The 22,766-nt window shown below is 38.4% G+C and overlaps 1 protein-coding gene across 9 annotated transcripts in view; it reads left to right on the forward strand.

Moving 5' to 3' along the window:
* Window positions 1-1,198: 1,198 nt before the first annotated feature.
* LOC130179104 (uncharacterized) overlaps window positions 1,199-22,766 on the forward strand; it is a 28,965-nt gene continuing 7,397 nt past the window's right edge. Inside the window, exons 1-46 of one of the 9 annotated variants that reach the window (XM_056391851.1) lie at window positions 1,199-1,355; window positions 4,100-4,152; window positions 4,329-4,355; window positions 4,529-4,597; window positions 5,248-5,301; window positions 5,628-5,708; window positions 5,993-6,052; window positions 6,151-6,216; window positions 6,304-6,369; window positions 7,820-7,897; window positions 8,013-8,063; window positions 10,213-10,317; window positions 10,642-10,713; window positions 10,807-10,872; window positions 11,067-11,135; window positions 11,368-11,433; window positions 11,663-11,731; window positions 11,999-12,064; window positions 12,187-12,258; window positions 12,410-12,472; window positions 12,574-12,645; window positions 13,143-13,214; window positions 13,373-13,444; window positions 13,849-13,908; window positions 14,081-14,137; window positions 15,068-15,136; window positions 15,580-15,651; window positions 16,205-16,270; window positions 16,359-16,430; window positions 16,941-17,000; window positions 17,119-17,193; window positions 17,280-17,345; window positions 17,430-17,498; window positions 17,591-17,662; window positions 18,612-18,677; window positions 19,579-19,644; window positions 19,774-19,839; window positions 20,238-20,303; window positions 20,395-20,466; window positions 20,553-20,624; window positions 20,769-20,831; window positions 21,203-21,274; window positions 21,373-21,432; window positions 21,768-21,842; window positions 22,141-22,203; window positions 22,546-22,608. In XM_056391851.1, coding sequence (XP_056247826.1) covers window positions 1,214-1,355; window positions 4,100-4,152; window positions 4,329-4,355; window positions 4,529-4,597; window positions 5,248-5,301; window positions 5,628-5,708; window positions 5,993-6,052; window positions 6,151-6,216; window positions 6,304-6,369; window positions 7,820-7,897; window positions 8,013-8,063; window positions 10,213-10,317; window positions 10,642-10,713; window positions 10,807-10,872; window positions 11,067-11,135; window positions 11,368-11,433; window positions 11,663-11,731; window positions 11,999-12,064; window positions 12,187-12,258; window positions 12,410-12,472; window positions 12,574-12,645; window positions 13,143-13,214; window positions 13,373-13,444; window positions 13,849-13,908; window positions 14,081-14,137; window positions 15,068-15,136; window positions 15,580-15,651; window positions 16,205-16,270; window positions 16,359-16,430; window positions 16,941-17,000; window positions 17,119-17,193; window positions 17,280-17,345; window positions 17,430-17,498; window positions 17,591-17,662; window positions 18,612-18,677; window positions 19,579-19,644; window positions 19,774-19,839; window positions 20,238-20,303; window positions 20,395-20,466; window positions 20,553-20,624; window positions 20,769-20,831; window positions 21,203-21,274; window positions 21,373-21,432; window positions 21,768-21,842; window positions 22,141-22,203; window positions 22,546-22,608 — 3,153 coding nt within the window. In that variant the 5' untranslated portion in view covers window positions 1,199-1,213. Of the gene's footprint in view, window positions 1,356-2,890; window positions 3,031-4,099; window positions 4,153-4,328; window positions 4,356-4,528; window positions 4,598-5,247; window positions 5,302-5,627; window positions 5,709-5,992; window positions 6,053-6,150; window positions 6,217-6,303; window positions 6,370-6,516; window positions 6,591-6,685; window positions 6,984-7,819; window positions 7,898-8,012; window positions 8,064-10,212; window positions 10,318-10,641; window positions 10,714-10,806; window positions 10,873-11,066; window positions 11,136-11,367; window positions 11,434-11,662; window positions 11,732-11,998; window positions 12,065-12,186; window positions 12,259-12,409; window positions 12,473-12,573; window positions 12,646-13,142; window positions 13,215-13,372; window positions 13,445-13,848; window positions 13,909-14,080; window positions 14,138-15,067; window positions 15,137-15,579; window positions 15,652-16,204; window positions 16,271-16,358; window positions 16,431-16,940; window positions 17,001-17,118; window positions 17,194-17,279; window positions 17,346-17,429; window positions 17,499-17,590; window positions 17,663-18,611; window positions 18,678-19,578; window positions 19,645-19,773; window positions 19,840-20,237; window positions 20,304-20,394; window positions 20,467-20,552; window positions 20,625-20,768; window positions 20,832-21,202; window positions 21,275-21,372; window positions 21,433-21,767; window positions 21,843-22,140; window positions 22,204-22,545; window positions 22,609-22,766 lie in introns of those variants that run through there. The other 8 variants (XM_056391852.1, XM_056391856.1, XM_056391857.1 and 5 more) reach the window with 8 other exon arrangements.

Raw genomic sequence — 22,766 nt, forward strand, 5'->3', positions numbered from 1 at the left:
TGGTCAATCTGTGCATTTTGTTAAGTCTATGGAAGTCAAAAAACTATTTATTTCCTTTTACCGATTCCTGAGAACTTACTGAGTTGGTATTTGTTCAGTTAAGATAAACTTGTTTGACAGAGTGTCCTTCAGCACTGTTTACTTTTCCTCTGATTTTTATGATGAATGTAGATGGAAGTATGCCCGCTGCAAATGTCTCAGCATTTCTGTCGCCCTTTAATTTTTGGCACATTCATTTTTAACCTTTTATCTGCACAGCAACAGAACACTAGATCAACCTATAGGTTTCAAAGGCCAGATAAACAAGATAACAGTCAATGTTTTGTCACAATTTATATCCTGTTTTTGGTGGTTTACCTTTTAGGAAATCCTCAGTTTTATTTAGGCACCAAGACAGAAACTCTCCACTGATAATGATAAATAAGACAACATACATCGTGCCAGGTTCCTGAATGGTTCTTCCCATACAAATGTCTTTCAATAACAAGAACAGTATCACTGTCTCCTCCAAATCTGGTTAAATCTCAGAGTCCTCATAACTGCAACATTCGCAAATATGAAGGAATAAGGGCACACAAGCCTTCAAAATAAATCCACAGTCTGGCCTCCGGACTTGATTTAACTTAAAAACAAAAAACCTTTCTTAGAAAAATAACTGATCATAACTAGCATCATGTGTTTTCTGTTATCTATAAGGAGATATATTGATACAACGTTGATTTGGTGAAAGCATGAATAGATTCCAAAAGATTTTCATTTCAATAAATGATATATAAGGGATTTAGTATTTTCTTTCGTGGCAGTGTGAAGATGCCTTGGTTTGAAAAAATATTTTGATTTACATGTTGAGAGATGATCATTTCAGAAAATATAATTGAACAACGAAATTAACAAAATTAAATTGAAAAAAAAAATGTCAGAAAATGTGAAATAATCAGAAAATATTAGAGTTTGAAGTAAAAAATCTAAAGTGGTGGATTGACCTGTGTACCTGCTGTGATATTATCGACACACCTTCAGCTGCCACCAGTGATTTTCCGCTACTCATTGATAAAATTTCACTCTCATGCAGTTCTGTCAAGATGACTGCTGCTTTTTTTATTGTCTATTTCTGGAACACCTCCCACCTTATGTTTGGCTTTTCTTTACATGTTGTTGACCTCTTGTGAAACTGATGAGTCAGAGTCACACAGGCTGGGAACCAGAGGCCGGGATGCGCTTTCCTTCACTCCCACTGACACAGGTAGAGCTTGAAACTGGCCACGCCCCACTCCCAGGTGACTCCACCGCCACCGCAGAGCCAGACAGAGCACAAAGGTATCAGATCTTGCATCCTCTCCAACTGCAAAGACCAGGTGAGATATTGGACTTTTGATCGTTGGAACAATTAAATGATGGACATTTGATGACCAAGTGCGTCGGGATGTCTCCTTGTTATGTTGAAGATCATTTCAGAGTGAGGATTTGTGGCACAGGAGCTCTCAGGGCGTGTTTTGGTTTGTTTAAGATGCTTTGTTCGACGTTGCCTTTGGGTGGTGTCGGAAATATTTTGATTACCTACCGTGGAAGTAAATATACTTGTGAAACTTGACAGACAGGTAGAGTGCACATGAATTATTGAGATGTAAAGGTGAAGAGGGTGGAAGCTGCATGCTCACAGTGACGTGCATATTGTTGTTTTGCATTTCATGCAGGTTAAATAAATTATATTGCATATTTTTATTTCCAACTTCTATTTAAGCACATTTTTTTGTGTTTTTTCTTATTTTGTTTTGAACACTTTGTCTTTAAAATCACTTTGCAAATGCTTCTCGCTGATGCAGTGCTCCTGTGGTGTTTGAAAAATCTCCAAATTAAACAGATGTTGACATTATAGATGTCAAAATTTATTGATGCTGGTGCTAATTTGATACTAGTGTTTTAGTGGTAAAACCAGAGTGATATTTTTTGTTTTGCTATCTGACTTTGATGACTACTACATTTTTCTCAAACATCTGGTTTCATATCAGAATTTTATGTAGGCCCAACTTATAAAATACAGTATATCACTGTTTTGATAAAACCATAAACCATTTTTATGGTGTCTTAACAAAAACTGCATGCAAGAACTTAATCTAAATAGAATTACTATCTGCCCAACAATAAAATAAGGAAATAGTTTTATTCATTGATCTGACAAATATATATACATAGTAAAATAAATATATAATATAAATAATATATATGTAGATATTGTATGAAAAATATCTAAAATAAATCAAGCATATGCCTATGTATTAAAATAAAAGTTTTCTTAAAAAGTAGAATAAAGGCACTTGTGAAATACAAATAATGGTGCAAAGCATTAATGAAAGTGTTGGGTAAATCTTATTACTTTCAATTAGAAATTACAGGCAATGGCAAATATAAATAAATCAAAACATAAGCAAACAAGAATTTGACTAAGCATTCAGTGGCAACTTTCAGGACTTCAACTTCACTTCAGGACTCATTCAAGTGAAGTGTTAAAATAAGTATTCAATTTTATCCTCATCAAGTAATGGAAGTAAGTAATTTTGTAGTAATATGTTATTTATCATTGTTTGGTCAAATTTATTTATTGGACAAAAATATACATGGTTTATTTACAAACTACATTTGTAGTCTGAATGTAAAATGTAAAATGGTAAATTTGTAAGTATTATAAATGTGCAGCTGACATATGGGAAAATCTCATTTTTATACCACTTAGATGTAAATACATCCAACACAAATTGTTCTGTAGCCTATATAACAAAAACAACACAAAAGCACTGCAGAGTGAGATGACCTCAGAGCTGGGATATCTGAGGTTTTGAGGAGCTCTTGAACGCATCATGGGTGCAGATGTTGTGTGGGTGTGGTGAAGTTAAAAAACTCTTGGGAATGTGTTATCTGTGAAAGAGCCGCTAGTTCACGTAGCTCTGGTGTTATTTGGTAAAAAACTGAATGTTTAATATCTTCAATGTCTTCAAACCCTCGGTAGGTGAAAGCGCTCAGTCTGACATGAAAGTGAGTTAGTGTTTGTGTCTTCAGAGGCGTTTGTAATTTGTAATTCACCGTCCATATTTTGGCTTTGACTTGTTTTCAGCACACTCCGGGCTACAAGTTTAGGAACAGTGTATTGTGGCACTTCTCCAAATGTCTCATGTTGTAACCAAAGTCTGTAACTTCAGACTTTTATCTACTGTGGTGACACTTGGTTTGACAGTCACAGGAGAAGTTGAAGGCTAGGTTAGCTATCGTGAACAGATATGTTAAAAATTATTGTTGCTACTTATACAGTTTTGAAGTCCTTGAGAATCACCATTTTTGTGCTTCACTATACTCATTATACTCACTTTTCATTGTGCTGCACAGCTACTGCTGGTAATAGTTTCTTTACAGATAAAGACTTTGCAAACAGAACATCATATGGTGACTTGCTAGTAAGTACTTGTGTTGCCAGGTCTGTCCTGCTGCTGATTCTGCAGTACCTCTGTGTGCTTTTTAATGCAAATCAAACGAAGATACCAAACATTTGAAGGTTCTGGGTTCTCAATTTTGAGAATTTGCTGTTTTTCACAGTGAATTGAATAATTTTGGGTTGTTGGTTGATACAATAAAAAAATATGTGGCAAAACTTTACCAGAACCCCAAATAATGTGTTGTGCTGTCTAACCAATTGTCCAGAAGTCAAAGATATTCAGTGTACTATAATAGAGGACTAGGAAAATATTCAAATCATTGCACTTTTTACTGCAATTACAGCATTTTCAGAAGTCTTTTTCACAGGAGGCATTTTGACACGCCATAGCAGGAAACGCACAGGTGTTACTAATAACATTAACAAGCATTAACAAGGGCTCTGTCTCATGTTGTCCCAGGAAGCCAGCATGTACAATACCTGAGCTGTGTTCCTATTTTAAACTACATACTTATTTCAAAGCAGGTTTTAAGTCTGTATATTTTTAAAAAGTCAGCGTGCACACAAAAAATGGTAGGTATTCAAAGAGCCATTTAAAGTGACGACGCTCTGCTGAACCGGCACGGACGTGTAATTGGCCCAATTTAAAAATTTCATCTCGTGTTGTTTTAACAGGCAGAATGGAGGCGTGTATGATGAAGCCAGAAGTCAAGAAGAAACCGAAGCCGGTGAGAACATTTAAAGCTCGGACATAAAAAAAAAAAAAACACTCCACGGAAAGGCTACAGTATATAGTATATAAACAACCCCCAAAATATCATGAATATCATACACACAATGCTATAAAACGTATCCTAACATGATGCACGCTCACGTTTCACATTGTCTCATGTTTTCTTTGCAGCCTAAACCTCCTCCAAAGCCTGCTGAGGTATTGTGATAAACCCACACCTTTGATTAGCTGCTTGACAAAGTTAATAATGTGTTAATATTGTCAGTAGGTATATATATATATATATATATATATATATATATATGACTTCAGGTTGTTGTGGCAAGGCTACACACTTCTGTAAGTGATGAAATCTGAAATTATCTTTACAGATGAAAAGAAATGACCCAGGGAGGCTGGAGGAACCAGCTCCTGTGGTGCCTCCACGACCTAAAGACGCTGTAAGTCCAGCATGAACAGTCTGTTCATCTTTGGTTTACGTGTACAGGGCATCACACTATACCATGGCGAGTGACTCGGAAGACACTAGTAATCTTTTACAGTGGAGTGTTTCTGAAATTGATTTGTGTTCACGTACTTTCCTCACATATTCCAGAGTTTACCCTCTTCTGAGCAGATGTGTTGGAGCAACGTGCTTAAAACATCTGGTAACATTTAAGTGGATTTTTTTTAGTCTAGGTTGTAGAGCAGAGGAATTTTCCATTATTCCTTTTCTGCTCACTCATTTTTTTAAAGATATTAAATAAAGATCCAAGATGAGCTCTTTTATTAGACACTGGCAGCTTCAGGATAACAATATCAGAACAAATAACAAGCCTTCAAAAAGGTATTGGTCGAACCCCACTCGACAGAACCTGCCCCACATGTAGGTGCAAGGTTGTTGGAAGTCCATGTGCAGGCAGTTCTCGTTTCCTCAAACCACTGAGTACAAGCTGCATCTGTCCCTGCGTTATCCCTAAGCTTTTTCATACGGTTTCACAAAGTCTCTAAATGAATAGGAGATGTAGGAGATAAATGAGGAGAACTGTCCATTTTAGATTTGCAAAGAGACTCAACTTTTTTTAAACAGAGTTTTTCTTTTTCTGTTCAGGAACTGAGTCAGACACAGTACAGAATGAAAAGAGCTGCAACAACAAACAATGAGGTATTTACTGGATTTGTTTTTTTTAATTGCTTTTATTAAGTGGTGTGCACAGAGACGCAGACAAACATGTTGGGGAGGGGATAATCTGTGACAAAGGTCTTCAGGTAGAGCCTGCGTCAGAGTTAATTCTGAAGACAACACTTTACATTTATTTATTTACAAACAAGTTATTCTCTTGGAAAATAGGCCAACATGTATTAAACATATATATAATTATTTAATATGTGGGTTTTACTCTGCATATCTTTACTTTTTTTTTTTTTACACTGAGTGGATTATTGTCCTAACAAAAAATGTGTATTATAACCTTTATTCCTCTGTATCAGGCCAATGGAAACTTAATTCAAAGAGACACCAAAGAGAAATCGTCTGACATCCCTGTGGTTCCACCCAGACCAACAGAAAAGGTACAGTGCACCCAAATACTCAGCTGCATCATAACAGCCAGCGATGCAGTCAGCTCAAAAGTTTAAATTAAAAGTTAAATTACGGTTTAAATCCAAGGCACAACTGAGTATTGTGGGAACATGGATGTTTGTTTTATGTTGAGAACGACTTTTTAAGTGAGTCAGCCTTGCCCACAGTCTGGAGTTCAGTGTGAGAACAGTTTACAGTAAAGAATCGACCTGGGCTACTCAAGGTTTCATGTTTCTCTCCTGTACTGATGATCTATTGTTATCGTTTCCTCCAGGAACTGAACGGCTCAAACAGGTACAGCCAGCGCAGGAGGCTACAGACTGGGGACGCAGAAGTACGCAAACACACACACACACACAATGAAATACCGCGTTTGCCCCCATGCTTGTGTTTATAAACTGCAGAGTCACCGTCCTTCTTCTTCCTCCTCAGCGATCCAGAGAAACTGACCAACCAGAAGCTGCTGAAGTTGAAGTAGACTTCAAACAGGTACCACAGGTAGAAGCTCTGGCTTCCACCTTTGACCAGATTTCTGAAGAGTGCATACAATGTCTTCCTCTTTTATTTACATGTGCTTTGTTGTAGAGTAATCAGTCGGTCCTGACTGGATTGTTTCGGCTGAGCCAGAAAGAGAAAACGCCTAAGTTCACTGTAAGCAACACACCTGCAGCTCCTCTCTGCACCACCAGTCACACAGCAGGCAGACAGGCTCTAGATATAATACATCCTAATGTATGTTCCCACTGACATTGTACATTACATTGACATTGTGAATTATTTTTTGGTATTCATAAGCAGAATGGGTGTCCCAATATAAGACAGTAACGGACATGAGGGTGGATGTAGAGGAGGCAAAGGGAGGCAAAAGGGAGGTTAGTTTTATTTATTTAATGTATATTTGTATACATGTCACATGTTAAAGTGAATTAAGTTGAAATTGTTATCCACTTCCTAATGTTTTTTGAAAATCAGTTAAACTTGTGGTTTAGTTAGTTTCACCAGCGATTCACTGTAACTGGTGAAGCAGTGTTTATGGTTCACATGGTTTCCGGCCAGTGTAACGCATCCACACTTTGTGCTGTGATTGTGTGATTCCTAAACTAAATAGAAATATAGCACATATAATATTGTAGTATTTAATAAGATGGAGGATGAAAAAAGAAAAAATATGAAGCAGCACTGGCTGAGATATCTGAACAACCCTGGATCCTACACTTCCCATGATGCAACTTCACAGTGCCTCTTTGTCTGACCCTCCCTGCCTGGTAAATACCCATGTTTTTCAAACTGTTTCGGTCTGTAATCACAGATTCCCATTAGAAATTGTCTCAAAGCTCAAACTTAGACAAGAAAAATAGACTTGATGTTTAGAATTGGGAGGTGTGCCCTTTTAAAGTGTCCTGATACGATTTCTAACCCACAGCAGTAACTGAGGATCACATGCAGGTACATTCATTGATAAACTTACAGGAACAAAACATCTATTTTTCATCATCTTACACATACTGATAAACATCTGCTTACCTAAACAGACACACTTCATACTAAGCTGCTGAATCAAATCCTGAATCCTGATTAGTTAATACCTCTGTAAATGTATTATGTGTGTTTAGACAATTAAATACAAAACATGTCAGAATTTCAGTATAGGAATATCAATAATAAAAAGGTATAAGTGTGTTTATAAAATATATAAAGAATGAATACAAATGTTTGCACAAAGAAATGTTTCAAAAACTGACGGAACCTCAGCTGAACAGGTTTCTGGTGGCAAACAGGTGTGTGTGGGTGTGTACACACATGAAACGTCAGTGTGTATTCACACACAGAAGGTGTGTGTCTGTATGATTATGATTCAGTGTTGATGTGAGTCGTTCAGTGAACACACATCGCCATAAGGTGAAAGACAGTGTCATACTTATCGAGCAGAATAAAAACATTAACATTAATAATGCAGTGATATACGCAGGTAAACAGTGTTTTACTCACAGAAGATGAACAGGTGTACACAGTAGATATATGAAGCAGGGTTATATTTTCACTGTAGGTCTTGAATCAGCAGTTGTTATGTCAGTGTTTGCCTGATTTCTTTTTTTCTTAGAGTTACGTGTTTGACGACCGTGATGAAGAGGAAAAAACTGGTGACGTCCCGGCCAAACAGGCGCCTGGCAGCAAACCGGTGGGTGTGTGTGTGTGAGAGTGTGTGTGTGTGTGTGTGTGTGTGTGTGAGAGAGAGAGAGAGAATGCGTGGGGATGTTATCAGCTGGTTTGTGACATGTGACTGTGGTCGACAGGGCGTTCTGAAAGGAGTAATGAAAGGTTTGCAATTGAAGTCGTCATCAAAGGTATGAAGCAGCGTCTGGTTTGGTGTTTTCTGCTGGTGGTCGGTGGCTGCACAGTTTCACACTCTCTCTCCTTGTTCTTTTTAACTCGGAGTACGGGGGTTTACATGGTTGTGTTGGTGGTGGTGGTAACTGCATTTGTGAGAGTTTGTTCTTTGTGTTTTGAGACTGGATTTCTGGTTTGGACTTAAAAAGACACATTTTGCGGCTCAGGCTGCCTGGATGTGGGTCTTTGTGAATGATGTGATCTGTTTTTTTTTTTTTTTTTTTTTTTTTTTTAATGATTGTCACATGAAAGTCAAAAAAGTTTGTAGCCCCAAGACTTGGCTCAGCTTTCATCGTTCTGCACTGGTATTTGTCAGCCTCAGCCTGTTGAAGAATAAATGCAGCTTATCCTTGTATTCTTTTTACAATTTAATATCAGAATTTTAATAACTTACAGTTTTCTTACAGTTTACACTTTTACCTTCTGGATATATTTATATATATATATATATATCCAGAAGGTAAAAGTGTATATATATATATATATATATCCAGAAGTACTGTGCAAAGGTTTAAGGCAGGTGTGAAAAAATACTGTAAACTAAGAATGCTTTCAAAAATATAAATAATAATTGAAGATTATAAAATGCAAAGCGCAAACAAAAAAAAAATCTAAATCAAATCAATATTTGGTGTTACTACCCTTTTCCTTCAAACCAGCATCAATTCTTATAGGTAGGCCTACACTTACACAAAGTCAGGGATTTTGTAGGATTATAGTCAGGTGTATGATCAACCAATTATACCAAACAGGTGCTAATGATCATCAATTTCACATGTAGGTTGAAACACAGTCATTAACTGAAACAGAAACAGCTGTGTAGGAGGCTTAAACTGGGTGAGGAACAGCCAAACGCTGCTACCAAGGTGAGGTTGTGGAAGACACTTTCATGTCACAGGTCATACACCATGGCAAGACTGAGCACAGCAACAAGACACAAGGTGGTTATACTGCATCAGCAAGGTCTCTCCCAAACAAAGATGTCAAAGCAGACTGGGGGTTTCAAGATGTGCTGTTCAAGCTCTTTTGAAGAAGCAGTGTACAGCCGAGGAAACTTGGTGAAGCAGATGAAAAACACATGAAGCTTATTTCCCTTTGAAATCGGAAGATGTCCAGCTGTGCCATCAGCTCAGAACTGGCAGAAACCAGTGGGACTCCGGTACACCCATCTACTGTCCGGAGAAGTCTGGCCAGACGTGGTCTTCATGGAAGAGTTGCAGCCAAAAAGCCATACCTCCGAAACAAGGCCAAGCAGCTCAACTATGCACGAAAACATAGGAACTGTGGTGCAGAAACATGGCAGCAGGTGCTCTGGACTGAGGAGTCAAAATGTAAAATATTTGGCTGTAGCAGTTTGTTCGCCGAAGGGCTGGAGAGCGGTACGATAATGAGTGTATGCAGGCAACAGTGAAGCATGGTGGAGGTTCCTTGCAAGTTTGGGGCTGAATTTCTGCAAATATTGATTTGATTTAGATTTCTCTTCTGTTTCACTGCATTTTGTTAATTGATGAAAATAAAACTATTAACACTTCCATTTTTTTGAAAGCATTCTTAGTTTACAGCATTTTTTCACACCTGCCTAAAACTTTTGCACAGTACTGTATATATTTAGATTTTTAGGGTTTACTTTTTGTCTGAGTGTCAGCACACCCTGAACTGCAACATCCCTGGTTCTTTTTATTTATTTATTTATTTATTGCAATATTTTTCACATTTGTAACTGAAAGTCTAACCTCCCTGGTTCCTGTCCAGCCTGGGGCCTTTGTTGCGGCTGCTCCCCATCTCTCTTTGCCCTCACTTCCTGTCAACTCACTAATAAAGGTATCAATTACTCAAGAAAATTACATTGACATGTGGTGATATGGTTCTGATTGTTTTTATTGGTGCAGTCACCTTTCTTGCACCCTTTTCGTTTTTTTTTGGTTTTTTTTTCCCTATTGGCTGTGAAAATATTGATAGTGAGGTCAAAGGTTAGAGAAGGACCATTTTATAAAATAGATAGAGATGAAGTTGTGTGAAGTTTTAGGGTTTTCTCTTGTCAAGTTGCATGAATTTAAAAATACAGTTTTATCATATGGTGCTGAAGATTGTTGACTCTTCCCTCAGCCCAGCAGAGATCCGAGTCCGGTTCCCAGCGCAGAGGAAGGAGCCTTAGAAAAGGAACAAGCCACAGAAAAAAACAAGCAAGAAAAAAATGCGGAACCCAAACAGGTAAGAGATCAACAACAATATTGAAATAATAATCTGTGACTTCTCATCTTAAAAAGCAAGTTCTGCTTCTGCTTTATTGAATTACTCATCACAAGTAACAGGGAAAAAAAACTAAGTGGAAATTCAATCTTTTCAAAATCAAATTAGTTTTTAAACACTCAATGAAAAAGTACACTTCTTTTCTATGCGCAATAAATGGAACAGAAGCAACATGACTTTGCAAATATATTATTCAACATTTTGCAATTTTTGTAAAAGGAAGATTAAAGGCAGCTGGTTTTCTAGATGTTTAAAGTTTTGATTCTTTTCTCCACGTTTCTCCAGGACAAAGGAGGACTGCTCGCTGGGATGTTCCGAAAAACACCCAAAGAGAGATCAATATCTCCTGCACTGACAGTAACATCAACTCTCCTGCTGTTTCTTTTATAAACTTAATTTCCAGTTTTGATCTTCTCCAGCCTGTTGCCTCACTGTTGTGTTCACTGACAGGTCAGTAGAGCGGACAGTGATGCTGAAGATGGAGAAGAGGAGGAGAAAACATCTCAGCCGTCCCATGTGAGTCTTGTATTGGTGGCTTCAGCAAGTACGCAGACTTAATATAAACAGAAACTACACTGTGCTTTACACGAAGAAGAAAACAGCTTTACATGAGCCTCTTCTGTGTAAAATACTAAATTAGCTTCAGTTTGAAATATATGCAACAACTATGTGAAAACAATCATCATCATGTTTTGCTCACGTCTTTACAGGAGAAGGGAAGCTTCTTCTCCGGCATCCTTAAAAAATCCAACAAACCAGCAGATGAGACACCTGCACAGGTGAGTTTGTAAAAATCACCTTCTGCTTCTTAAACAACTAAATAAACTTATTTGCTTTAGATATGAAGCTTCAGCCAGTGGCCAGTTAGCTTAGCTTAGCATGAAGACTGAAAGCAGGGGGAAACAACTAGCCCGGCTATCTCCAAAGTCAACCTTGGACAGAACCAGGATTTTGGACGTATTTTATTGTCTCTAATGGAGTTTTTGTCATTTTTTTCCCAACATATCACAGGATAATCTGAGTTCTCACAGAGAGCTGTCGGCCAGCAGTGACAGTCTGTCTGAAAACAACAACAAGGTGAGCAGCTTTGAAAACTACACAGTGTTTTACATGAAGAAGTATAAAGTTTATTTCAGTGTCAGATAAAAGACTCAAATAGCTGCCAAGAACATGAGCTTTTTGTCCATGTCCAACTATGTGAAAAGAATCAGATGTTTAACTCTGTTCATGTTAATTTCAATGGAAAAAACTGATTCTTACACAACAGAAAAGTGTTCTTCATCATGTTTTGCACACGTCTTTACAGGAGAAGGGAGGCTTCTTCTCCGGCATCCTTAAAAAATCCAACAAACCAGCAGATTGGACACCTGCACAGGTGAGTCGGCAAAAATCACCACCTGCTTCTTAAAATACAACTGTGACATGTTAAAATAATAGTTTAACTTATTTGCTTTAAATATGAAGCTTCAGTCAGTGGCCAGTTAGCTTAGCATAGCATAAAGGATGAAAACAGGGGAAATGTCTATATCTAAAGTTAACTTTGGACAGAACCAGGATTTTGGACGTATCGTATTGTCTCTAATGGAGTTTTTGTGATTTTTTTTTTTTTTTTTTTTTTTTTTTTTGTCCGAACATATCACAGGAGAATCTGAGTGCTCACAGTGAGCTGTCGGCCAGCAGTGACAGTCTGTCTGAAAACAACAACAAGGTGAGCAGATATGAGTTATCTTTAATTACAGTGTACACACAGACTTACAGCATGTCATTGACCCGACCTTGATCAGAAGAAATCTACCATAACTGATCACGTGTGTATGATTCTTCTGTCAGGAAAAAGGAAGAATATTCAGCGGGATGTTCAAGAAGTCTCCGAAACCCACGGATGCTGCTCAGACTGACGAGGTGATGTAGATGAAACATGCCAGTTTATGTGCTCTGACATAAGTTGACAGATTCATTACGCAGCTCCTCAAACAACAGCCAACAGGGTCAAATCATTCGTTCAATCCTGCGGCCTGACAATTGCGTTGAACTCGTTCAATTTGTGTTTCAGGACCAGCGCTCTCTACACGATGATCCCTCAGGCAGCGCCGATAATCTGTCTGAAAACTCAAAGGTGAGCTCGGAGGTATTCGTCTGTGAGGTGACGGGATTATGATGCAACGTTATCGTTATGTAACCACTCACAGTGTGAATTAATCGCTCTGACGTCACCAGGAAAAAGGAGGATTTTTCAGCGGCATTCTCCGAAAATCTCCCAAGATTCCCGGAGAGGGGGCACCTGAGCAGGTAATGTGTGAGCAATCGAAATTTTAACTTTGCTAAAATCTTTTCTTCACACATTTTAGAGGCTCTGATAGATGATTTGACACTTGTCTGTTTAAGTGTCTTTTGAATGAAACCACTGTAAAAATACACTGTAAATATCATGTACATGTAGTTTGTTGCTTAATTATACTGAACTCCTACTTATTTATTCAGATTTTTGTGTAGGTAAACATTGTCTTCCACTTTTGTTTACCTTTAGACAAAATTAGTCATTTTGTTATGGCACTGCATCTTCACACACTGGTTTTATTACAGGAGAGTGCTGTGTTGTTGATTTGATCATTTGAAATAATAGTGTAGATTAATATTCTGTACTCGACTGTTTCTCACTGTGCAGCAAAATACCATCAACAAGTTCCTTACATTTTAGCACATTTCTTAATATTTTGTTGACTGTTCAAACACAGATGCTTCTGTCGCATTTGACCTCAGTGTTTGTGTTTCTGCTCGTGTTTCAGGATAAAGAGTCGCTGCAGACCGAACCAGCAGGCAGCAGCGACACTCTGTCTGAGAACAGCAGCAACACTAAAGTGAGAGATGGTTTAGAGCTGAGGTTTCCTAACAAACTGAGAAGGACTTCACTTCCCATCACTAACTCTTTAATAAAAACATGTCCTCTCTTCTGTGGGGAATATAATCGGCCCACGAAGCAGTTTAAGACAAATACTTTTCTGTTTGCTTGTGTCAGGAGAAAGGAGGCGTTTTCAGTGGGATGTTCAAGAAATCTCCCAAACTGTCTGAAGGGCCGCGACTGGAGCAGGTGATATACTTACATACTTACCTGTCACTTTTGAAGCCTTTGCACCTTTAGGCAAAAAAGACTTTCATTATGATTTAAATTTGAATAGCCATTAAATAAGTTTGCTTTCTTGCTACAGAGGTTGTTCTCTACAAACTCTCTGGCAAAAAAAACCTTCAATCTTCAAAACTGTTTTCTTATGTAACATTTAATGTACTTGATTCAAAAATATGTGGGTAAATTACCCATCAGCTGCTTGTAAATGCAAGTTCTGCAGTAATGACGTTATGAAGACACATGTAATCCTTCTCCTGAATTCCCGCCTCCCCCTGTTTTTATTTTTCTGGATCTGGTTTCAAGCCTGTGTGTAAGTGCACCCAGTGTTCATGTTCACACAGGTTGGGTAACATTTCTGTTGTGTTTAGGCTGCAGAGGCGCTGCACGGTGAGTTCGCTGCCAGCACTGACAACCTGCTGGAGAACAAGGTGAGTCTTCATGACAGCGCTGACAGGGCGCGCCCACTCAAACTGCATGAGTCACCAACGTGAAAACATGTCTGAGCTCAAGTCGCTGTAGCTCTGTAGGTGGACGATAAGCCACTAAGAAGTTACATCAAGTCGTCAGTTTGCTTTGATATGTTTTCTCCTCTCTCTGTAGGAGAAAGGCGGTTTGTTCAGTGGACTCCTCAGGAAGACTCCCAAAACAGCCGGAGAGGTACAAGCACAAGTGTAGTTCACATTTAGATGCCCATAAACACTGTCTGAATCTCAAACAAACATCAGCAGCTTTATTGTGCTCAAGACACTGTGCGCACGCCTTAAACCCGGGTTGTGGTTTACACTCCATTTGAATTCGGACCACAAAACAACAGGAGGAGAAAGACCTCATCTGACTCACACGGCCCCTTTATTAATCATCAAAGTTAAAACATGTCGCACAACTCTTCTTTGTTCTCCAATCATTTTCCTCTATCTCGCCTTCATCAGGGCGGCGTCTGAGGCCGTTTCCTTACATACGTGGTCAATATATCCCAATAGATTCCATATATACGAAACATTACAATCATCCTTTTCTTCAGAAATACTATTTACAATATATCAAAGCCCTTAGCAAGGCCGGATTACCAACCAGGCAAAGTGGGGAACTTCCCAAAGGCCCCAAAAGCCCCAGGCAATCTTTATGATGAACTGTGACCATATGTGGACAATTCAAGTCCCTGTTTTAAATACATGTTCTAACAACAACAGGATTGTAAACAACACAGACTAATAGAAACCACCTTCACACAGCTTGTCATGGCTGAATCCTAATAGGAAACGCTCTGTCATGTCTTTGCCAACACTTACTTCATGACCTGCTACTGTTTGACTATCAGCTGACTGAGATTCAGAGGTTCATACCTACCATGTCATGTGCCACCTGCTCTCCGTTCAACCCGGTTTCCCTGCCCTTCCTGCTAAATAAAAAAACAGCACGTGAGCACGACTGACCACAGTCAATATTATACGTGTTCCTTGTATGTTCAAATGCTTTTATCAGGAAGAGCAGAAGTAAAAACATGACATGAAATATTTCTGCACATTTGCTTTTCGTTTGACCCCTTCTCTTGCTCTTAGTTTCTGAGAGTTTTGATTCTTGTTTCAGGAGAATCTGTCGGCTCAGAAAGATCTCTCAGGCAGCAGCGACAGTCTGTCTGAGGCCGCCAACGCAAAGGTCAGTGTGGTCGTAAAAGCACTCTCTGGCATCTTTGGAAATCTGTCTGTTGCACATTTTATTTGAAGTCTGATTTGTAAAAGATCAGCATATTATTATCAAGGTAAATATATGAATATTGGTGTTCTTCTCTGGTATTCTGTTGATTAATTATTTGATTGTTTAAGTTATTTTTCAAACAAAAAGTTCTCAGATTCCAGCTTCACAAACTTGAAGCTTAAACTGAAAATCTTTGGCCTTTAGATCGTTGTTCAGACAAAACAGGTTATTTGATGACATTGTCTCAGGCCCCAGGAAATAACGATTGTAGCTGTGTGATTTTCTTTTCATTTATTTTCCAGTGAGTTTATATATTCTATATTGATTGTATTTGTCTGGAAGACAAAAGGTAAATATAAAACATTAAAAAAAAGTGATGAAAGAACGTGTAATTTGCTTTTCAGGAGAAGGGAGGTGCGTTCAGTGGCATGTTCAAGAAGTTGTCCAGACCTGCAGACAGTCCTCCAACAGAGGAAGTAAGAAGTGTCTGCTCTGTTTTCTGACCCTGTTCACTCACCCCATCACTTTTTACAAACAGCAGATCAGGACTGTTTTGAACAGTGCATGTTGCAAAAGTGTCTGGGAAGACTTGTTAATAGAAAGTTGCTGGTTTGAATCCCAGAAAACCTTTTGTTAAAAGAAACTTTTCAGCAGAGGCAGCAAGCCTCCAGATCCTGACACATCTCCTCTTGTAGTCAGTTTGTTTAGTGGATAAGGGCCTTAACTGCAGACACACTCATTAAAAACAGGCATTTATGAGGCATTTTGATACAGACAGGATATGCATGGAGAGAGAGAGAACAGTTAGACAGTATGCTTCCCAACCACTCGTGTGCCGAACGCCCCAAAAGCAGGAATTGCAAAGTGCTTCTGCTCTTTTCCCCCTGAAAGTTCCTGTTTTATCTTATATAAGTGGGGTTGGTGGATGTGGCCCATAGTTAAGACAAGGTGGCCACAGTTCTTATGCCCCGAAGCTTCAACATTAACTGTAAAAGTCTAAGTTCTGATTTACTTTTCATCTTTTCTCAGGAGAAACTGATACAAGATGATGAGCTGTCGGTCAACAGTGAAGGTCTGTCTGAGGCCAACAGCAAGGTGAGGCTCTCTTTTTTCTGTTTCATAGGATCATCCTGTTTCTTTTGAGAGAGACCGCTCATGTTTGTGATGTGTTTGTGTGTTTCAGGAAAAAGGAGGAATATTTGGTGGAATATTCAAAAAGTCGCCCAAACCTGCAGAAGCTGCTCAGCCTGAGGAGGTAACATTTTTTTTTAATCATTTTTCAAAATATGAACCTTTATTGCTTTAATGAAAAGCAGCTGTTAACTTACATGTCTTTATTGTGTTTCCATTTTCAAGACTTTTATCTTAACATTTAAATTGTAAAACCTCATGACGTCCACAAGGAGCATTATGTTATTTTATTTATGGATATCTGAAACTGATTACCATTCCACCTTTGTGGGAAATTAGGAATAACAACGTACAAGTGATTAGTTGTTGGTGCAGATTCACCCTTTTTTAGAGGATTTCTTAACGTTTTTGAACAATTTCCCTATTTTCCTCATCAAACTCTGCACTGAATTGTTGCTTATTAATATGTGAGCAGATGTAGACTCAGTGTAGACTCAAGTTTCTACCATTAAAGTAACAAACTCTTGTAGAAACTATCAGTAATTACAATGATTAGTAAAAGGGTTATCAAATATTGTCTCGTTATTGTAATGTTGTAACATTTACCACAACTTTTAATGTGTCTTTTTTACAGGATGAGGGTCCTGATAAGAAGCTCTCAGCCAGCAATGAAAATTTATCTGAGAGCAAACAGGTGAGTGAGTTGAAATCCTGCTGTTTAGTGGCTTTTCAGTGCAACAGTTTCATTTTTTAAATATTTCAACATTGGTCCTATCTCATCCTAAAGCCTTTTCCTTGTCTATTTCCATCAGGAGAAAGGTGCAGGGCTGTTCAGCGGACTCCTCAAAAAGACTCCCAAAGCATCTGGGGGAAAGACAGACTCACCGGTGAATGAATGTTCCTGTCTGTTCAGAGAGTTTCCAACCCTTCCTCACAGTTTCAACTCCTTCATGCATCAATTTCTGTGTTTCAGGACGGAGAGGCTGAGAACGAGCTGTCGGCCAGCACCGACGACCTGTCTGAGAATAACACGACCAAGGTGAGCAGCATGATGCAACAAAACATTTATAGATGAAATGTCTTCAGAGGGAACGTTCACTGATTATTATCTAATTATTTTTAGGAGAAAAATATTTTCAGCAACATGTTTAAGAAGCCGCAGAAACCAGCAGAAGGCGCCGCAGCGGACAAGGTACTGCGACCGAACCAGACGATATTAAAAAGTCTCCTACTGTGGAGGAAGGAGGTGATGTTGACATTTGCTCTTTCCTGGTTTGGATTCAGGAGCATGAGGTGAACAGTGAAAGTCAGTTATCTGGGAGCTGTGAGAATCTGACCGACACGACCGTCCTGAAGGTGCTTCTTTTCACTTCTCCTTTTTTGTTTTGGCCTCACAATGGCTGTTTTGTCCCGTCAACAGGAACTGAAACCAGATCACACAGATTGTGTACGATATTGTTGGGTTTGTCGTTTCCTTTCAGTTCACGCTTTTGAAAAAAAACAAAGTGTGAAAGTGCTTTACAAATTAAAATCAAATAAAAACCACCAATAATAATTTTTTTTAAAAATGAATGGAGAAAAAACAAATGTTAAAGCAGAAAGACAAAGTGAGACATTAAACCTGACCTGATTTAAGATTTTAAAAAATATGCAAACCGTAAAAGTCCTGCAGTCAAAATCTCACCTAAGTAAAAGGACAGAAGAATTGTAAAATGTTCATAAAGTAAAAGTACTCATTATGCAGAGATGGCTTCTTTTATGGTATTTTCTTATATACAGTTTATTCTATATATGATTGACTCCAAAAAAACTTTTGTATAAGTTTCTGCAGCCTGAAACCTAAAGAAAAATAAATAAGATTGCTGCCTAAGAATTTTGGAATATATATATATATATATATATATATATATATATATATATATCTCATCAAAGACCAGATATGGTCTTTATCATCATCATCATCATATTATAATCATATAATTTTATAAACCAAACATGTTTATATTTAGATTCTTAATCTTTAAAATAGACATAACTTCAGGTGTCAAATAAATGTGCTAAAAGTACTATATTTTCATGTAAGTAAAAAGTAGCAGGAAAATTAAGTTCAGTACGTTACTTGAGTAAATGTACTTTAAAGTTACTTTCCACCGCTGTCCTTTGCTACACGTCATGACTACACTGGGGATGAATTGGCTGGAGAGTCAATTAGAAACATCCACAGAGCACTGTGTTGCCATCTTCACTGAGTCATTGTGTTTCTGAATATATCAACTGTGAAAAATAACTGAGGTTTGTGTTTCAGGAGAAAAAAGGAGGCCTGGCTGGTATATTCAAAAGATCAGCCAGCATCGACAACCTGTTTGACGAGGTCAGTGTCAGTCCAATGAATATGACTACACACACACACACACACACACACACACACACACACACACACACACACACACACACACACACACACACACACACACACACACACACACCCACCCACCCTCTGTCTCAACCAGTAATAACACATCACCCACCTTCTTTCACTCAGGCTGAATAACAGCAGCATCTTCTCCTCATAATCACACTTCCTTCTTGTATAGTCACAAAAAAAAATCTGCTTCCTCTCCCTTTGTCTCATCTCTTGATCTCTCGTCACTCTTACATGATGTGTGTGAGGATTATTTGGGGGTAAATGGCAACATTTTTGTTGAAAGACTGTTTTAAATTTACGTTAGTTACATTTAGCTTCAGCGTTTCATTTTCTGATGACATACTTTGTCAGGGCACTACTTTTTTGGCGGATGACTAACATTCCTCCGGAGTGTCTTTGCTAAGGAGACATTTCAAAACACTTCCTGCTTGAAACTGCAGAAAGACATGACAATAATGATAATTAAGGTGGTAAAGAATCTACAGAGTGTTTCAATACTTTATTTTGACTTTATTTTTTAATGATGTGCTGAAATGAACCCACAGGCTTCGAAACACGGATGTCAGTCATATCTGAGCTTTTGTGCCCCTCACAAGAGGTTTATCAACCATGTTAATGACTGTCCCATGGGAACATTTTTTATCTCTTGTATAAAACTTTGCATCTGCACATTGATGGGCATCGAGCATAAACATGTAAAAGGCGCCTTAAGCCGTCACACATAAGAGCAAGAGCCACAGATTCAAAGAGACGTCTTTTTGGTCTCTCTTCAGTCATTTTGAGTCTTTTCACGGCCCCTCTGACCCCTTCAATAATCCATCCATGTCTCTGCATTCCTGCTTGTCAGGAGAAAGGTGGGCTGTTCAGCGGACTCCTCAAGAAAACACCTAAAGCGTCTGGAGATGAGGCAGAGGTGAGTGCCGGACTAGTTTTATGGTAACGTTGTTAGCATCGTTGCCTGCGGTGACTGTTGCACATATTGTATTTATGTATTGTATACGTATGCATTATTTTTACTTACTGTCTAGTTTCCTTCTTTCAGGACAAAGAGGAGCAAAGGGAGCTGACAGCAAGCAACGACAGTCTGTCTGAAAACACCGGCACCAAGGTACCGTGTCGAGAAGTGCTGGTTTTGACCCAAATCGGGAATGTCAGCGCTAAATGAACATAATACTAAACCTTTATTTTAATGCACTGAAGCATCCAACACAACCGCTCCAGTGTATCTGTAACTGCAGAATATTTTAAGCTTCTTAAACTGAAGTTTGTCTCTGATTCATCGAACACGTACGAAACAAATACAACATTTATTCCAATATTTTTTAATTCACACAATTTAAAAAACCCTGGAAACCAAACATCATGTGTATCCCTTTACTTCACTACCTGCACCTGCCTATACAAGTAAACTGTAGACACATACTCACATGTGTCAGATTACATTAATCTGTTTACAGTATGAGACATCACAGATAAACCTGATGTGTCTGTGTTTCCTGTTGGTAGGAGAAAAGTATTTTCAGTGGGATGTTTAAGAAGACTCAAAAACCAGCAGAGGGGACCACAGATGAGGTGCAGTGATAAAGTTTACATTATATTTCATCACTTTGCTGAACTTTGTGTTTGTGTTTTATTCTCTGTTTAATGTTCTGTGTGTTTTCAGGAGTCAAACACAAGCGAGGATAAGAAATTATATAGCAGCTCGGAAAATCTGTTAGAAGGAAACACATCAAAGGTACAAATGTTTTCTGACGATCACAATCCAAGCCTGTTTCTCTCCTTTCCTGCCGTTAATTATTGATGATTGTGTGACTGTTTCAGGAGAAGACAGGAGGACTTGCAGGGATCTTCAGAAAGTCTCCCAAACCGGCTCCACGCTCTGTCGTTACTAAGGTGACTAAATAAGCTGATTTGTTTTAGTTTTTTTCTTTGTGTTGATGTGTAAGTTTATCAGTTGTTCAGATATCTTTTTTAAACTAATCATGTAGTGGTTAAGTTCTTCAAAAATAACCTGACTGCCCTCAAATTGCTCTGCAGGATCCACTCAGTGGCACAAAGGAACTGTCGACCAGCTGTGACAGTCTCGCAGACGCTGCCGAGGTGAGAGCAACTGCTGTAACGCTAATACTGTAGGCAACAGTGCCAGGGAACCTTCATGAGAGTATTTGTTGCCTGACCACACTAACAACACAACGCTAAGGTGTAAGAAGTCCAAGCAGGCAAAAAAAACTCCAGAGAGAGGAAGGCTCTGCACACCTCACATACACAGAGCTTTAGACCTAAATGTGCAGCCTTCCTTTCTCTAGAGTCTCCGCCAGGGAACATTTAAATAGACTTTCAACATCTGTTTTATGTTCAGATTTAAAGATGTGATTTTTGACCCTGTGTCACAGTTTGCTTCCTGGTTAATAGGACAGGGTTCCCAGTCAGTAAAGTAAAAGGAACTGATTGCATGTTTTTGTATTTTGAAGGAGGATCTGTCAGCATATGCTGAATTGTCTGCCAGTAACGATAATCTTTCTGAAGCTACAAGCACCACGAAGGTGAGTCTTGTAGAGAATCTTAACCTGGTTGACTGTATGTACTCCTTTTTTATGTTTTTGTGACTTTGATAAATGCTTCATGTTTTATATGTGAACAGGAGAAAAAAGGAGGGTTCGCTGGGATGTTCAGGAGGACGCCCAAAACTGTGGAACAACAGGTACGATATTATCACCACAGTGTTTATCAACACTGGTTTGAGATGTACAGTCAGTGTCAGGGATGAGTTTTTGTTAATTAATGTACAATCTGTGCATTTGAGATTGTGTCAATGAAGCAGCTGTAAATTCTCTCTATATAAACAGAACATATTTTATTGTTTGATTTGCGATAATGTGAAAGAAATGTTGAGGTTTTTTTTTTCCTGATGTACCCATGAGAAATATAAAAAAATGATTTTAAAAATGCTAATAATATAATAATTGCGATGTGAGCCAGTCAGATGATGACTTTAAACTCCTGGATCACCTGTATGTTTCTGTGCTGTTGTTGCAGGAGAGCGAGGACATGGAGGCACCAGAGGGAGGAGGAGGGCTGAGACGCAGGAGGACGATCAAGAAGAAAAGACGAGTGAGTTGTTGGTCATTTAAAAAAGAAAAAGGAAGAAGACAAACACAAACATCCAGAGACCTATCAGAAAAAAGCAGGAGCAAGAATCACATGTATTTAATATCATGAATTTCTGCTTCCGGGGTCAAGGGTCAAGATGAGGGTTTAGCTTTTAAAGTTTCTGTATATCCACTTTGTCTCTTTTGCTTCTCCAGTTTGAGCTCTGATCTTTGAGTTCTTCTCTGATTGATATAAACTTCCTCTCTTGTTTTTTTTTTTTTTTTTTTTTTTTATGTTTTTATCTTTCTAATTTCCTCAGGTTGTGTCATTCCGAGTCAAGAAAACTCTTCCCAAGATACCCAAGATTGATTTATCTTCACAGGTACGTACGGATATCCTGTGGTTCCTCCTCAGTTACGACTCATGTTTTTTGAAACACACACATATAAACATGCTGGTAAAAAGATTACAGTAAAGTTTCCTTGGAAGTACCTTATTAGCACCGTTTTTATATATTAGCTTCCAAAACGATTAATAAAAACTGTCATTTATTTGACACAGATAAACATGTCCTGTCTCTATAAATATACTTTGACCTATTTTTTTAATTTATATTTACTTAAATTGTTTACCATGTTTTAAAATGTATGTGTATGAAATATGAAATTCTCAGTTGAGCTTGTGACTGAGTCCATGACATTAATCGTCCTTTTCTCCTGCACAGACTTCAGAGAAGATGCCTATCATTGAGGAGACAGTAGAGCTGCAGGAACTGAACCCAGCTCAGGTTAGCATGAGGATATTATAAAGTACATACACTGAATAAACACTTTAGTGGGGTTCACTAATGTCCAACCATCTATTTAATATAGTCCTGTGTCACCAGCCTGTCATTCATAGACATGACATTTTATGGATTGTTTATTATCTTGTTGGTCATGCAGC

The sequence above is a fragment of the Seriola aureovittata genome, chromosome 12 (genome assembly GCF_021018895.1).
Source record: "Seriola aureovittata isolate HTS-2021-v1 ecotype China chromosome 12, ASM2101889v1, whole genome shotgun sequence".
Lineage (NCBI taxonomy): Eukaryota > Metazoa > Chordata > Actinopteri > Carangiformes > Carangidae > Seriola > Seriola aureovittata.